The sequence below is a fragment of the Passer montanus genome, unplaced genomic scaffold (assembly GCF_014805655.1).
Source record: "Passer montanus isolate IOZ18808 unplaced genomic scaffold, ASM1480565v1 scaffold73, whole genome shotgun sequence".
Taxonomy (NCBI): domain Eukaryota; kingdom Metazoa; phylum Chordata; class Aves; order Passeriformes; family Passeridae; genus Passer; species Passer montanus.
In genome coordinates this window covers 3482097-3499470 of record NW_024372481.1, presented here as the reverse complement: position 1 = coordinate 3499470, position 17374 = coordinate 3482097, and the positions used below count along the sequence as shown (strand labels likewise).

The 17374-nt window shown below is 50.1% G+C and overlaps 1 protein-coding gene across 1 annotated transcript in view; it reads right to left on the bottom strand.

Moving 5' to 3' along the window:
* Positions 1-4786: 4786 nt before the first annotated feature.
* The window catches only part of MVB12B (multivesicular body subunit 12B), a 75521-nt gene continuing 62933 nt past the window's right edge, over positions 4787-17374 (bottom strand). Inside the window, exon 10 of the mRNA XM_039730537.1 lies at positions 4787-4949. Within this exon, the coding sequence (XP_039586471.1) occupies positions 4878-4949 (72 nt within the window). The 3' untranslated portion in view covers positions 4787-4877. The remainder of the gene's footprint in view (positions 4950-17374) is intronic.

Sequence of the window (17374 nt, the reverse complement as noted above, 5' to 3'; positions counted from 1 at the left end):
CGCGACACTGCAGTTAGTGCTCACCAATCAGGTTAACAAGTTAGCTGAAACTTTATCTTTCTGTACTTAAATTACTGGGAAATCATCTCGCAGCCCTGATGGAAGAGATACCAGGGCTGCCCTGCTTTCCCGAGGGCTGCAGGGTCGGCTGCTGTGGGCACGGTCCCAGCCCGGTGCCAGCTGTGCCCAGCCTGTCCCAGCCCATGCCCAGCCCGGTGCCAGCTGTGTCCAGCCCGTGTCCCATCCTGTGCCCAGCCCATGTCCAGCCCGGTGCCAGCTGTGCCCAGCCTGTGTCCATCCTGTGCCCAGCCTGTGTCCAGCCCGGTGCCAACACGGTGCCAGCTGTGCCCAGCCTGTCCCAGCCCATGCCCAGCCCGGTGCCAGCTGTGTCCAGCCCGTGTCCCATCCTGTGCCCAGCCTGTGCCCAGCCTGTGCCCAATCTGCGTGTCCCAGTCTGTCCCAGCCCGTGCCCTGCCCACCCTGGCACAGCCCAGCTGGGCACAGCTGGCACCCAGGGGTGCCCCAGCAGCTGCCCAGGAACTCGGGGCCCTGCTGCAGCAGTGGTGGCATTCTGGTGATGGCTGATGCTTCTCTGAGTTTAACAGCTTATGATAAATATGGTGCGTGCTGTCAGGGTAAGATTTATCCTTTCCTTTCATTCTGCCAGCTGTCAAACATGTTTGATTTTTCTCAAGCTTTGAGTGTTGCAGGAATTTAGCCAATAAATACAACTGATGATGATTTTCACTTTAGTTTCAAGCATCTGTCATTCATAATGAAGCCTGATTGAAAATGCAAAAAGAGTATTTTTAGTTTTAAAATGTGTCAAAGCCTTGCTGCAAAAGATGGTGCAAGGCATGAGTAATTAACTTCTTTAAAAAATCAAGGTATATCAAACTCCATAAAGCAAAAGTGGGAATCCTCCCCGGAGCTCTGCCTTGGCTGTGATGTGTGTGGTGTGCAGAGCACAGTGCCACAGCTGTGCTGCCTGTGGGACAGCCAGGCCTCTGGCTCTCACTGAACTTCTGTGCTTTTATTGTGTCTCACTGGCAGTGAGCTGCAAGGGAGTGACTCCCTGCCCTGTGAATGACTTCAGCATAGGGTCAGAACTCCCATATCCTTCAGAAAGCACTGGGGAAAATGCAGGAGCAGCTCTCCAGGTGGTGGCAGGAGTAGGCAGGATGCTGAAATTCAGTTTTCTCTCTCCCCATGAGGTTCAGTGGCTGTGTGTGGGCAGCGTGGCTGCTGCCCCTGCCCAGCTGGGACTGTGGGCATGCAGCCTCTGCATGGCATAACCCCTGCCAGCCCCACATGCACACACAGCCGGGGTGCTGAGCCCGCTGACATCTCCCCACAGCACTGCTGGGTGTCCCTGCAGCTCCCGTGCACAGGGTGGGTGTCAAAAAGGGCTTTTCCCAGGAGCTGGGGCAGGCAGGACGCTGTGTCATGGAGCAGGGACTGACTCTAGCTCTCCATCTGTGCCAGAAGCCAGTGGGCAATCCTGTGGAGTGGGATCCCACCAGGGCACACAGGAGATGCTGGGACAAGGCACAGGGAGGTGACAGAACTGCAGCCTGAAGCTGCTGGTGGCTGCTCTTGTGCCTGTCTTAACTCCTGAGTGTTTAGTGTGTGGAGATGCAGACAAGGAGGATCAGTGGGTTTAGGAATTCACTTGCTTTTACCCACATTAACCACCTCTAATCTCTTGGAGGGAATTGACATTGACAGGGCTGAATTGTCTGATAATAAATTTATCAAGATATTAATGATCATCAGCTTCTCTGTGTACTACTTGGCAAAATCACTACAGGTCTTCCTATTAGTGGGAACTGCTATCCATTTAGGGCTTGCTTTGAAATTTTATCTTTCCATCTTGTTTTCTGTTTCCTCTTTTTTTTTCTCCCTTTTTTTCAGAGACCTCATCTGTTTGCCAGCATTCTCTGATCAACATCTCTCATGTGTTTCCCATTAGGGCTATGATGTGTCTAGCCATTTTACTTCTCCTGCCCTTTTAAGTGGTGTCAGTCTTTATGCTTTGCTACTAGTTGCCTTTTATCTCTGCAGTCTCCAATTCTCAGCGCACATCATTACCTAACTCTTGAACTATCTTTTCCTTACTTGCTATGACAAATCTCGAGGCCTGTGGCAAGCCCTTGCAGGATGTAGATAACGATGCCTGGCTGGCCAGGAGAGGTGGATTTCCATGAAAAAACAGAGTCCCTGTTTTTGTGGCCCCCTGGACAGGGCTGCAGTTCTGCCTCCCACACACCTGTGCTGTCACTGCCATTCCCAGCTTCCAGGGACCCAAGGAACCTCCTCTGCAAGCATCTGGAACACCACAAACACCATCTCACCCCCTGCTGCCCACAGTCCCCCAGGGGCTCTCCAGGCTCACGCTTTAGGAGTCACAAACACTAAAGTGGAACTGGGGTGAAGGCATAGAGCTGCCCTTTTCCTGGCCGGGAGAAAATCTACTCCCTACTCCTCGACAAAAGCCAAAGCTTTCTATTTTTGTAAGAACAAGAGTAAGTGAAGCAGGAGGCAGCAGGCAGTCTCTGCATGGCTGCCTTTGGTGGGCTCCTGAGTGTGCCATGCCTCTGGCATTCCTCACAAAATACAGGGGAAGGGCTGCACAGTGACACCAACAACACAAGGAATCACAGGACAGTCCTCATTTGTCAAGTGCAAAGTGAGTGATAACTGTTTAAGAATTCAGGCCCCTATGCTGAACCAGAAAGGTGTTCCAGCTCCGTTTTCCAGGGGGTATGAAAAGGATTTCCTGCAGTGTGGTTCGTTCAACTCACTTTTCATAAGCTAGTTTTCAACAACATCATCCAAAAGCCATTAGTTTCATTGTATGTATCATGCAGGGTTATTTAGTAGGTCAGGAGGAAAATTTAAATGGACAGGTGCTTTAAATTACAAGATGGTGGAGGTGGTTAATAAAAAAATACTAGAAAACATTGGTAACCTTATTTCGGGCTTGAAGTGGGTTCTGTAACTGATGGGAAAATGGCTTGTAGAAACACTGAGACCTGTCAGAAGTGGTAGTTTCAAAATGCATTCAGGAAATCAAGCTGCTCCCCAGAGATCAGCGCACGCTTCCCAGACATTATGCACCTTTAAAACTATTTATTTCCTCTTGGATATTTGCACTGTGGGTGCAATTAATTATATCGTGCAAATGTCCTATATGTGCGACAGAGAGAAACCTCAGAACACTTGTATTTCTTGTCACAGCCTGAGAGGTGTGAGAACCACGATGGGCTGCTCCAGGTACAGCACAACCTGGGGACAGGCTGAGCCTGGGGCTGCACGGACAGGAGGAGGAAGAGGAGACTGAGTGGAGCTCAGGGTGCCTTGGCCAGAGCCTGCAGCCCACCTGAGCACTGCCTGGAGCACCCACCCGGTACCCAGGCTGTGCAACAGCCTGTGGAGAGCCAGGCAAAGGGCTGAGCATCAGAGCTGTGTGCTGCCACCAGAGCTGAGTGCTGAGCATCAGAGCTGTGTGCTGGCCATCAGAGCTGTGTGCTGGCCACCAGAGCTGAGTGCTGCCACCAGAGCTGTGTGCTGGCCACCAGAGAGCTGAGTGCTGCCACCAGAGCTGAGTGCTGCCATCAGAGCTGTGTGCTGGCCACCAGAGCTGTGTGCTGGCACCAGAGCTGTGTGCTGCCATCAGAGCTGAGTGCTGGCCACCAGAGCTGTGTGCTGGCCATCAGAGCTGAGTGCTGCCATCAGAGCCTTGTGCTGCCATCAGAGAGCTGTGTACTGAGCATCATGTCCAGCAGCTCGGTGCCAGCCCAGTGCCAGCCTGTGCCCAGCCCATGCCCAGCAAGAGCTGTGTGCTGGCCACCAGAGCTGTGTGCTGGCCATCAGAGCAGTGATCTGGTCATCAGTGCTGTGTGCTGGCCATCAGAGCTGGGTGCTGCCACCAGAGCTGAGTGCTGAGCATCAGAGCTGTGTGCTGGCCATCAGTGCTGTGTGCTGCCACCAGAGCTGTGTGCTGGCCACCAGAGCTGTGTGCTGGCCATCAGAGCTGAGTGCTGCCATCAGAGCCTTGTGCTGCCATCAGAGAGCTGTGTACTGAGCATCATGTCCAGCAGCTCGGTGCCAGCCCAGTGCCAGCCTGTGCCCAGCCCATGCCCAGCCAGAGCTGTGTGCTGGCCACCAGAGCTGTGTGCTGGCCATCAGAGCTGTGTGCTGGCCATCAGAGCTGTGTGCTGGCCACCAGATCTGTGTGCTGGCCATCAGAGCTGTGTGCTGCCATCAGAGCTGTGTGCTGCCATCAGAGCTGTGTGCTGGCCACCAGAGCTGTGTGCTGGCCATCAGAGCAGTGATCTGGTCATCAGTGCCACCCAGACCTGGCAAATGGCCTCACAGTGGCTGAACACCCTGCTGCCAGCCCCACAGCTCCGTGGGCAGGCACAGTGCATGGATACAGCACCCAGAGCACAGAGCACAGCCCAAGGGTCTCTCAGCACTCTGGGGCTCCTGGGTCACAGCCTGTCCTTGCCCACAGACATCCTCCACCTGTGCTCAGGTGAGCAGGGCGGGCACAGGCACAGGGGAGATGGTCACACCCAGTGCCACCAAGGACTGGCATCACTCACGAGTCCTGCTGGTGTCAGCAAGACAGCTCAGAAGGAAAGGAACAGCACGATGGAGGAAAAAACACAGGGAAGATTTAACAGGGAGATGAGGAGGATTTAATTATTTTATACATTAGAGGCTATTTATTGAGATGTCTGCTGAAAGATGAGTGCTGTAATGGATTCATGTATGCAGCATGTGAGAAGAGTGAGTCTGGTTTGTATAAACATTCCCCAACATCACCACATCTTATCTGATTTCTTTGACTTGGAGATCAGGCAGGAAATCTAATGGGAGTCAACTGCTTTCCAAGATGCTTGATACTTCTTAATTATTCCAGGTTGGAAACATGTCAGCAGCTAGAGCAGAGAAGTTTTGCATCTATTAGTCCCTGGCCAAGATCAGACTATTCCTCTGCTGTGAAGCTCAGGGCACAGGAGAAAGCAGGAAGGCAATTAAGCTGCAGGAAAAAGCTGCTCGGTGCAGTGGGCAGTCACAGGGAACAGGCAAAACACCGAGGGCACCACTGGCAGCCAGAAGAGCAAAGGCTTCAGCTCCTCTCCTCCTTCCCACCCTGCCCGGGCAGCACAGGCCATGGGGTGCTGTGGGGGGTTGGAGCCTGGAAGGAGCAGCCCCTGCCACACACACACACCAGCAGGGTGTTCCCAGGCCCCAGAGGAGATTCCCTCCTGAGGCTTGGAAAGGAGTTTGTCTCTGTTTGCCTGAAGTCTGAGAGGGGAGCACTGGTAACTGCTCTGATCAGTGCTGCTCCAGCACAACTGAACTTGGGCACCTGAGACCTGGTAGGATCCAAACATGAGACCAGGGAAAGACAAAATGCACAAGGTCACACAGAAGGGGACAACAGGCAACAGAAGGAGCAAATCCCCCAGGTCTTTGTTCCTTGCATACCCTGCTGATGCAGCCCCAGAGGATGCTGTGCAGCCAATATTTGGGCAAGAGGATGGGTGACTGTGGGAGCCCCAGAAAAGCTGGCCTGCTCTGTGCTTCATTAGACCACTCATCTTCTGAGACTGCTTTGGGCAACGTGACTTGCAGCCAGTGGAAATTCCAAGATTTTCTTTTTCCTCAGCGTCTTTCCCCATGTGCATAGCTTGCATGCCAGGGGATGAGCTGCTCTACCCAGATGCTTTCCTGATGGTTTGGCTCCCAGACAGGAAAGGATTGAACACCGTGTACCAGAGCACAGTGAAATCCCAAGATTTCACTGCTGCAGGAGCAGGTGATGCTTGGGCTTTGGTCTGCAAAATATGCATGCATATGTGTTTTGCTCTGGTACAGCACATCTAGTGTGCTTTCCTATCCAGCAAGGAATGATGGAAGAATCTGTGGGACACCTTTGCTCCCTGCAGGGCAGCACACACCCCATGATGCAGGAGCACCTGAGCTGGATCAAAACCGTGTAAAATACACCTCCTGTATCCAGAGAAGAAACATTTTAGTCAATCATGTCTATTGCCTGGTAATTTGAGTCCTGGGGGCACTGGGGAGTCTGTTTGAAATCTGAACATACAGACAAGTTGTGAGAAGTGCTTTGATAGGGTGAGTGGGAGATAATTGCATTGAGGGTTGTATGGTTTGTGTGGCAAAACACACCTTAGAATCCAAACTTTGCTTATTTTATCATTAATATAAACCTATTGAAAAAGCTGTGATATTAAATAGCTGTGACTGGCAGGGTTTGGCCTGGAACCTGGATTTTAGGTCAGAGGTTTTTGAGATTGGAGGCACAGAGAGGATACCAGACCACACCAGCCTGTTAACCCCCTGAGTGCCGAGGGCAGGGCAGCGTGTGGCCCCAGCCTGGCACCACCAGCCCATTCCCTGGGCAGGGATGTGGGGGCCAGCAGCTCCAGTTTCCTTGAGGCTGAGTGCACAGGAGTGAAACGAGGGGAGACCCCACGAAGGCTCAGCCAGTGCCCTGAGCAGCACCCTGAGGTGCTTCCCCTGGGACTAAACCAGCGTGGGATCTCACATGTGCTCGGAATGGTTCTGGCATTTCTTTAGCATGCTTGCAGTGTTTGTACTACCAAACCACAGCTTCCTTCTCTGAGGAAAATGAGAGTATCAGATATTTCTCTGACTGAACACAAGCACGAAAAAACCAAGCTCTCCCTTTCCACTCTGGTAAAGCAGCCTCAAGCAGGAGGAGAGACATGAAATAGTAGCTGCTATTTCCCTGCTTGTTAAAAGCAAACAATCAACAGGAAATTATTTTTTCACTGTACAGTTTTCCTCGTGAAAAGAGGAAAGACATGAGAGAGCCCTTCCATTTTCTGAGTTTCCCTTCTCTCTCCCCAGAGCCCCTTGACCTGAAAGGGTCTTTCTGCACAGGGTGCAGGGCAGGTGCCTCTGGAAAACGAGAAGGAAGGTCAGCAGACAGACAAGGGGAACAGGCACCTGCAGAGCTGAGTGCTTTGTTACCATAAAGCAGCTTTTGTACAAGACACCACCTTGTCTCTCCTATTCCACGAGTTAAAAATAATTCCTGTGAAATGCTATATTAAATGGATTAGGAGGAATTCACTTCAGTAAAACCTGATGAGAGCAAATCTTGCAGAGTTATGGTGTTTAGGTGTGAATTTCCTGTTCTTTTGATGACTTTCTTGTTTGCAGCCAGAGCTCAGGCCTGTGCTGAGCTGACACAGGAAGGCAAGAAATGTCACCTGCCTGGTGTGACTGGGTGCAGAGAACACCACAGATCCTCCAGGGAGAAACAGCCTCATCATCAAACCTGGTTCTCAAGCTGCCTTGTTCCAGAAAGCCCCAGCAGAGAAACTGAGGGCACTTTGTGTTCCAAGTAAAGAAAACTCCAAAATTACAAAGAAGGATCAGGTGAAATCAATGAAATTTGCCTGGTTCTCATCCAAAACCTCCCAGCCAGCTGAGTCATACCCAACCTCACACAGGTTCACAAGAGCTCACCTGGTTTCCAGTTTCACTGGCAATGCTCTGCACAGCTTTGCAGGAATCCCAATTAAATCCAGGGGGAATCCCTTGTGAAGCCCAAGGTATAATACTGCTGCATTCTGCCCTTTTTATGCCTGTACCCAACAACTGCCAAATCGAGGCATCGATGAGTATTGGAAACACTTCAATTATTTCAGGGTACACACACAGTGGAGAGTCAATTAAAATCACTGACATGCTTTTTTTTTGGAACTGTGATTCCATTTGGAAACAATTCAGCCCAAATTCTAGCAAAGCCCTTCAGAGCATATTGAACTGATTTAAGGAGTTTGCATCCAAAAAATTTGAAATTTAAACAATGAAAAAAAGAGGTTAAAAGGTTCATTAAGGGTTGTTTATAAATCATGCCCTCAAATGTTAAGCAAACATGCCTTCCTTGTTGGCAGGAGGGGAGAAAAGGGCCAGCAGGGGTGTGTGGGTGTGGGCAGGGACCAGGTGAGGCAAGTGGCCAGGCCAAGCTGCTGCTCTGGAGTGAGGGGCTGGGACCCCAGCCCTGGGCAGCAGCTCCCAGTGAGGCAGTGCCAGGCACTCCTGGTCCATCAGAGGGGCCAGACCTTGCTGTGGAGTGTCACCATGTGCCCCAGGAGAGCTGAAACCCTCACTGCAACCTCAACCTGCTGGGGATACTCTACAAACAAAACACTGCTGCTATTCCTTAACATTTCATTTCCAGACTAGCTGCAAGCCAGCTCCACGGAGACCAAGCCTGGGCCCAAGGGATAACATCAGCACACCTGAACAGCACTTTGTTCCTTGCGTGCACCAACGAAAAATTAAAGGGATCTGCTTTCATCTGTCTGAAAGCAACAATTTCCTATGAAACATCTTTAGCCCTGAGGGTGCTCTGTGTGTCTATGCCCCTCCCCATCAATATTTTTTTGCCTGCACAAATGGAAAAAATTGGGGCAGCCCCTAGGCAAGTAATACTTCTCCAAAGGTTTCTCTCAAAATAAAACAAAAAACAAAACTATAAAAAAAGTCCCTAGTGACTGCTGCAGACTGTATGCAAAATCCATAGACTTCCCAGAATTACTTCAAATTCAAAATTCCCTGGGGAAATGGGCCTTGTTTTATAACAAGTGCAGGAGCTGGTGACTCCAAAGGGGTGGAGGCACGGAAGGGAGCTGGAGTTGGGGGAATTCACCCCCAGGCTGTGATGGGGGCAGAAAAGCTGTAACAGACCTGCTCTGGAGCCTGTGCCCACGCTCATACTGCTTCTGCTCCACATGGGCACCATCCCTGCAGCTCCCAGGGCTGTGCCAGCCTGTGGACAGAGGGCAGCCTGGGGCAGAGCCCACTCTGGAGGGTGGTGCTCATTTTGAGATGAATTTCCAGGGAAAAAGCCACACTGTTGGAATGCCTGAGCCAAGCCTCAAAGCTCTGTGCTCTGGCCTGGCAGCTCCTGGACTACAGAGCCCGTGGTGTGCCAGGGGCTGGGGCCACTCCTGCCAGGGGCTGGGGACCCTCCTGCCAGGGGCTGGGGCCGTGTGGGAGCAGCCTGTGCTGTCTGTCCTGCCCTAACCCATCACAGACCCCAGGCTCGGCTCTTTAATCTGCTCCCTCACTCCTCCCCGTTATTTACAGCTGCTTAAAGCACCTACTGAGCCTTGCCTGTAAAAGGCCTGGGTGCTTTTTGATCATGCCATGAATCTTTTCCTCGCAGACTTCTCCTGGACCTACCCAGTTTTCCTGGAGAGCCGCACACACTCCTGCTCCCTTCAGAGCAGGAGTGGGGATTACGGAGCTATAAAAGCGGAAGGAGGCTGCTTGGCAGAGCATTCCTTGAGATTTGCCAGCCTAAGCACACAGATGTTTCTCAGATGGGTGAATTTGGAGATGAAGATCTACGTGGCATCTGTCAAAGGGCTGTTGTTTCTGATCTGTGACAAACACTGTGCAGGATCCTGCCTGTTCTGCCAGGCGAAGGCTGCACACAGCAGATCTACCCATCACTGATGCTAATCCCCAGTAATTTATGAACTTTCTTGTGCACACTCGTTTGTACCTCATAATTCTCTTGTCCATAATGAAAAATTGTCTCTGGTTGCAGTTGTCCTTCCAGAGCCAAGGAGAGCTGGAACTGCACCCAGATGCTTTTTGGAGGAAGGACCACTCTAACTACAATTGCCCAGCAGGCCCTGGACACACCAACAAACCCTGTGCACAGAGGCATTCCTGTAGCTGCGAGAGCTTTCTTTGCCATTATTTTCTTTCAGGAGCTGATGGGAGCAGCAGTGAGCAGCTGCTCTGTCTGACACCAGCGTGAGGCAGGATGCTGGCAGCACGCCCTGGTGCAGCTGCTGCAGAGGAGGGAGCAATCCCAAAATGCATTCCTCATGAGGCCTTTTACCTCAGCTCACACTGAGGCTCACACCCAGCCCTGCTCGGGGCTGCCTAGGCACTCAGGCTCTTCATGCCATCACTGCCAAGAGATCACAGAATTGTTTGGGTTGGAAAAGCCCCCCAAGACCACGGAGTTCCCCCTGCACGGCCAAGGCCACCGCTGACCCATGTCCCCAAGTGCCACATTTAGATGACTTTTAAATCCATCCAGGGGTGGGGATTCCACCACTGCCCTGGGCACCTTGTGCCTGAAGACCCACCCTTTCTGTGAAGACATTTTTCCTAGTGTCCAATCCAGGCGTGCCCCGGAAGGTTCTGCAGCCCACCTGGCTGCTGTGGTGTGCCAGGGCTGGGGATGGCTGTGCCCACGGGCTCACACTCAGCCCAGCACAGCTGCTGGGGCAGCCCTCGCCCCTGCAGACTCAGGAGCTTCCTGCTCTGAGCAGGGCCAGCCTGGGGACACGCCAGATGAAAAGGGTCTACAAACACCAGAACGCTTTTCTCATTGTGAATCCCAAACCGTAATTCTTCACTTCGGAGTTTCTAATGAAAATCCAACTGCAAAGTGCTTACAATTGGTGTAAAAATCTGTAAATCACAAAAGAAAGAGAAAAGAACTAGGCTAGGTTTCTGAAGGAGTCGTGAGTAATGGATTGTCGACCTCAGTTCAGACCAGTGCTAAAAATCTTTTTAACTAATGCATTAACTCTTTCATTGCTCCTGCAGATAAAAGCATTGAGGTCACAAGATGTTACAATTTCAACATCCTGTTCCAATTCATCTAGAAATATTGTAGGTCCTTGTAGGACCCCTTCTGCAGAGTGAGATTTTACATTCAAAGTGGCTGAGAGCATTAATTAATTGTTAGAGTATTGCAGAGGACACTGGGAACCCACGTGCCTATGTAAAAAAAGTCTGCCAAAAGACATCAAATAAAGAAGACATGATAAAGGGAAAGGAATTACGGGTAATTTCTCATAACAAGAGTCACAGCCTGCAAAATGCCAAGGGCACTGTGGCAGGGTGACTTTCACACCTCCCACCTGCACCCTCCAGCTGGCAGCACCACAGCCCTGGCACAACGCACAGGGGTTCAGAAAGGGAACAGAATTACCCCGTCCCTCCCAGCCAGTGACAGCCACCCCAGCACGGCTGGGCCCGGTACCGGGCAGGGACAGTCCCGGTGCAGTGACAGCCCCCCCAGCACGGGCTGAGCAGGTGACAGTCCCAGTCAGTGACAGCCACCCCAGCACGGCATCATCCCGGTACCGGGCAGGGACAGTCCCGGTCAGTGACAGCCACCCCAGCACGGGCTGGGCAGGGACAGTCCCGGTCAGTGACAGCCACCCCAGCACGGCTGGGCTCGGTACCGGGCAGGGACAGTCCCGGTCAGTGACAGCCACCCCAGCACGGCTGGGCCCGGTACCGGGCAGGGACAGTCCCGGTCAGTGACAGCCACCCCAGCTCAGGTGACCCCGCCCGAGCAGCGCGGGCTCCGCACGGCGCCCCCGCCCGCCGCCTAGCGGCCACGCCGGGACACGGCACGGCACGGCACGGCACGGCACGGCAGGACACAGCACCCCGCTCCCCGCGGGGAAGGGCCGGCCCATTGCAGCCCTACAAGGCAGGACATGCCCCACAGCATCACTCGCAGCCAGGTAATGAAGAGAGCGACCAATGGGCGACGGAGATGGTGACGATGACGATGACGATGACGATGACGATGATGATGATTAGATGCCGGGTACCGCTTTGAAGATCAGTAAGAGGAAGCACCTTGACGCAGCAGCTTGCGAGTGTGGAGCCTGCAGTGAGGATTCCTGCAGAAGTGACAATGTCACACCTGCAGCATCTCTGCCACCCTGCTGAAGTTGTGCCATTTATCTCTAGGAGCGGGTACAGAAGTGTTCTGAGCTGTTATTCCCTACAAACCCATGTGTTAGGAAGCACCAAGGAACACTCATCCCTGTGCTCACTGGAGTTCAGTGGCGCTGTGATCCTGAGGTCTGGCCAGGGTGGCAGTGGGCTGCCCAGGACTGGCTGGTCCAGTATCTCATGATGGCCAAGGGCACCCCCACTGTTTGTACAAGTTTATCAGAGGTGGTATTTCACACTGGAAACCAACAGCTAACACAAGACTCCCAGAAACGTCAGACATGTGTACCCAAACGGAGTCAATATTCCAAAATAAACTCTTCAAGGGTCAGGAGCTGCCGGTGCAGAGTCTGACCCACCCTGGATTTTCCTCTCCCAGTGATGCATTGGCCATTCTGATTTGTTGTGATGTTCATTAGTACCTGGGGAATTCATTACTAAACACACACAGGTCGCCTCCACCGCAGCTACTGGAGGAAGCAGGCACTTCTGCACACAGTCACACATTTTACAGCTGTAATGACATCAGTAAGAGGCACATTTGGATCAGCCTTAAAACTGAAAAGTCCAGGCAAGCTCAGATGCTGCAGTTGTGAGGAACTTCCACAAATACCTTTGGCAGAGCTGGATATTAAAACCTGTGAGCTTGTTTGGTCAGAGTCAAGTCATAAACCACAATGTTCAATCACATTGGAATGCGAGGGCTGCAGCAATGCCTCTGCGCTGCCGTGCCCCTTCCAACAGCTGCTGCACACAAACCTGCCCAAACAGCCCGCAGAAAAAGCAAATTCCGATGCAGAGAAAACGCAAAACAATATTGCAAAGGGCAGCAGTGACTAAAAACTAATCATCGTGACACTTCAGCCTGCATGACTGAAGAACAAGGGACCTGTTGCTGAGAGGCAAAGGGCAGCTGGGCTAAATTAGCCAAGCAAGTTTGAGTCTGGATAGTGTCATTAGGAGAAAAGCAGAACTATGCCATAAACTCTAATGAATGCATTAATGGATGGCTTGTGCCTCTCAAAAGGGGAAAAAACGGTTTAAATAAAGTTATTAACACAGCCCACCTGTGTTTGGCTCTTGGACTATGTTGCTTAAATAGGCCATTAACTCTTGGAGTAACTAATCTTGAAAGTGAATATGGCCTTTCTGAAGTAGACATTTAACTACATTCATATAATTCAATTAGATGGAGCATTCTCAGTCCAAAGCAATGCTCCTGCTTTCATCTCTAATAATGGTAAAGAGCAAACTTCATTAATATGGTGCTAAAAAAAAGAATGGCAACCAAAAATAAATTCCTGAACCCTAAATATAACATGTAATTTCAGTAATATCAGTTAGCGTTATTATAACACAGAATTTTAATGTTGCATTTAATTCTAAAATCAGTATTACAAGAATGATCTGAGTTTTAGGGACCTGCCTTTAAACCCACAGAAGAAAATAATTGCTTTTAAAAAAAAAATGTTATTGATCTAAAGTTTCTTTTTAGAGTGCCAGAGCTCACATCAGTTCACAGACAATGCCTTCTGCTTGGGTTTTGGGAGGGTATGAGGAAGAAAAAACCCAAATTGCAGCCTGTATAAGTTCATCCAGTTAATAAATAGTTAAAACAAATTCATTAGGAAACAGGAATTTTATAGATTTAGTTAAAGGTTTCTTCCTATTTATGTCACTGAGAAATGATAAAATTCCTTTTATCACTCTACAACTTGTTAATGTTTTACCCCAGGACCACTTCATCTGTAATAAACATCTTAACAAAATATGCATCCCTAGGGAGGAACCGTTAATTTCCTTAAGGCCTCACACATGTAATAGGGTTTTATTGCATGCAGGTGCTTTGTGAAATTGCATCGACTTGTAATAAACGTCCAGTAAAGAGCAGGTAGCACCTAAAAGGGGGAAGTGTTTGTGCACCTGTCTGAGGAGAGGCTGAGCACACCCTAATCCTCCACGGGCTTCTCCGGCACCCGGCACCGCTCCGAGCCTCCGGCCAGGGCAGCGCTGCAAGGAAAACGCTCGAGGTTCTGGCTGTGCCTCGCCAGCCTCACCCAGACATGCCAGGGGAACGTAACATATCTGTTCAAATAGACTTATAGCTGCCTTGGCTGAAACTGCAGCGAAAATTGCAATGAACGAGCAGCAGAGAAAGGACAGGGAGCGGAGCGTGGCGTCTCCTTTTCCTCAGTAGGGAGTTATCTGGGTAAGACCTTTCATGGAATTAATCTATGTTATTAATATATGTTATTAATCTGTTTAGAATTAGGTAAAACAAAGTTTAATTTAATTCTTACCAGTAATAACATACCTTAGATTTTTCAATGAGGATAGCTTGAAAATTATTTTTTAAAGCCATCATTTTTTCAAGCCATCTGAACAGAGCTGCATCTATGGTTTCCCAAGGAGGCTGACTGCAGAGGACTATTCTGCTCATCACAGTAATTCACACGAGTGAAACCTCCACATCCAGCAGCAGCACGCTGTGTGCTGCAGCTGTTTGTTGCTCAAGCAGCTGCTTTTGCCAGCTCCCTGTGCTCACTCAGGAGCTGGGAGCTCACGTTCTGTGTCGCTATTCATGGCGATACAACAGTTTTTCTTTGAGGAATTCCTGAGTTTAGTTTCAAAATCCAGAACTTATGCAAGTTCTTCAGTAAATTCTCTTTGTATTTCCTTCCTCTCCCACATCCTCTCTTTTCCCCCCCTTTCTAAATGTGGTTTTCCAGTAAATGGGTATCAGGGCAAAACTGCAGCCAGGAGCCAAATAAACAGTTCTGGATACCTCAGGCAGCTCGGATCAGAAATCTCCAGGATGAGATTGGATCAAATTGGTCTGAAACCCCTCAGTGTCTCTCCTGCAGGCACCAGGAGCAGCTGCCAAGGGCAGCACCACATCCCCTCAACGAGCCCCTGGTTGAAACACCAGGTAAACTGTTTCAAAAGCTCCTGTGACACTTTAAAGTTCAAGTTAAGCTAAATTTTTTACCCAAGTGCATAGGAGACCTCTTGATCTTTAACAAGCCTATCACTAAAACACCCAAGATGCTTTTATTTCAAATTTGGGCATTTAAAAGAAACAAAACCTGTAATTTTATACAAAACGAAGAACTTAAATGTTGTGCCCAGCCCGGACTGAAGGATATGCACTCAGTCCAGAGCATCACCTGAAATATTCATTAATGGCTGCTGGAATTTGAGATGTATTTTAATGCATGTTTAGTTAAAAAAACCACACCTTTTCCCCCACACTTTTCTGAGCTGGGAACATAATGTAAAAAACTCAGCTGCATGTTATTGAAGTCAAGAATTACAACAAACTAAATACTGAAATGAATACTGACTTCTGGGGTGTAAGGAGGTGAGTAATATACTGATGATTACTGAGGAAGGAAACTTTCTATCAAAGCGTGTGAAAGAGAGAAATTTAGAATCCTGCGTGAATAAATAATACTAGGGGGAAAAAAATAACAAAACACCAATTTAAGAGTAAAGACTGAAATGGTGAATTCTAAAAAAAAAAACTCCCTGAATTTTAAAAGCAGAGGGAAAAACCCCACAATATGTAACCTCACACCTGAGCTAAGACGGCAAAGAAATGAACAGCCCGGCAGAAGGCAGGACAGCGTTCAAGGACACCAGCCCCCGAGCGCAGCCCCGGCCGGCTCGGGGCTGGGGACGGCACCGGCACCCGCGGCTGGGGGGCTCCTCCCGGGCTGGGTGCCAGGGCTCTCGGGGTGCCAGGGCTCTCGGGGTGCCAGTGCAGAGCCGTGGGAAGCGCACAGGGGCTCAGCTCCATCCTCATCCTGCCCGGGCTCGGCTCCCACCCTGTCCCCTCTGTGCAGCTCCCCCGGGCCGAGGGAGGGACGGAGAGCTGGCCAGGGACGGCTCCGGGGGCTGCCAGCAGAGATGTTCATTCCCAGCACTGGGGGGCTCATCCCCAGCATTGGGGGGCTCAGCCCCAGCACTGGGGGGCTCAGCCCCAGCCGGGAGGCTCATCCCCAGCACTGGGGGGCTCATCCCCAGCCCGGGGGCTCATCCCCAGCACTGGGGGGCTGCAGCCATGATCAGAGGGCGCTAACTGGGGCAGGACGCGACCCCGGCCCGGACAGACCCCGGTCCCGCTGGGCACGGGGCGGATCTCACGGGAGCCCGCTGCCCTCCTCTTCCTCGCGGGCTGCCAGGGGCCCTGCCCAGCCTGAGCCGCGTCCAGCGCCGAGAGCCGGGCGCTGTCGGAGCCACGACCAGGTTTCATAAAGGGAAAACAGCTTATCTAGTCAGCGGATAAGAGCAGCTTTCCCCAGAAGGGCCTTGGGGTGTTTGTGGGTGTGCTGGGGGCCAGGCAGAGCTCAGGCGCATCCTTCACCCCTCATCACAGCACTCGGTGCCTCCCTGGCAGCACGAAACCCCAGCGCTGCCATGGCAAACTCACCCTCCGAAAAGCTAAATGCGGTGTGCTGATTTTTCAAAGGAACGAAACAAACACAAACCAAGACAAACGCTCAGCCCCTCTGTGCTGGGGGAAATACAGACAGGAGTCAGAGAGGCAAATGCAATTAGGAAACATATGAGAAGATTCAAAAAAGTTCAAAAGAATATGAGAAATGAAATGTATAAAAAGTAAATAAAACACATTGTTTAAAAATGTTTCATATTGGACTTCCCCTATAAACATTTTACTTTTTATTTTATAGATTTCATGCTATTCTAATCAACTTTATTTTTGTAACTTCACAACTGAAACTGCAAAACTTACAGCCTGTTTTCACATTTCTGGGGTGTCCTGTCAGTCTTTTATATCTCTCTAGATGGGGGGAAAATAAAGTCAACGAAGTGAGCCAAGAAATTCTAATTTCAAAACTTTTATAGAAAATTCTGCTGAAGAAACTCAGGCACCACATCATGGAAAGACCATAAAGGTTTGGTGAAAACAGTTCCAACTCCCAGACAAATCAAAGCCTAAATAGTTTACTGTTGCTTACCAAGAGTTTGTAAACTTGTAAAGGATATTAATGAAGGTGTAAACTCTTACTGCGGAAAACCAAATCTTTGCTGTAGAGGACCGGGGTATTAAAATCAAGCAAACACAACACCTCATCTGTCCTAAACCACACCAGAACCTCAGAACTGAAGCAGCCATGTAATCTGAAAAACAATTTTGAGATGCAAGGCTTTGCTGGCCCCAGTCATCTGGAGGAAGGTCCCATCTCATCTTTACAATCAAAGAGTTAACTCTGATGTCCCAGCACACAAATAAGTAAATGTGGGATAATTAGGAAACAAATTCTGCAAACATCTTGAAAGGGGCTGGAGACCTTTGATCTTTATAGAAAAGAAAACATTACAATACAGTCCAGCTTTTGGGGTCTGCACACATTTTATACCAAGGCAGAGGATGGTATCTTTCTTAAAAATCAGGTAACACCTAATTCCATCATACCCTAATTATCTTAACTGATTTCATATGTCTAAAGGTATTTCACCAAAAGATTAGAGTAGAAAGAGGGACTGACAAAATAATTAAATATGCAATTTGCCAAGCTTGGACAATATGGCTTTGAAATCACCTTTTCAG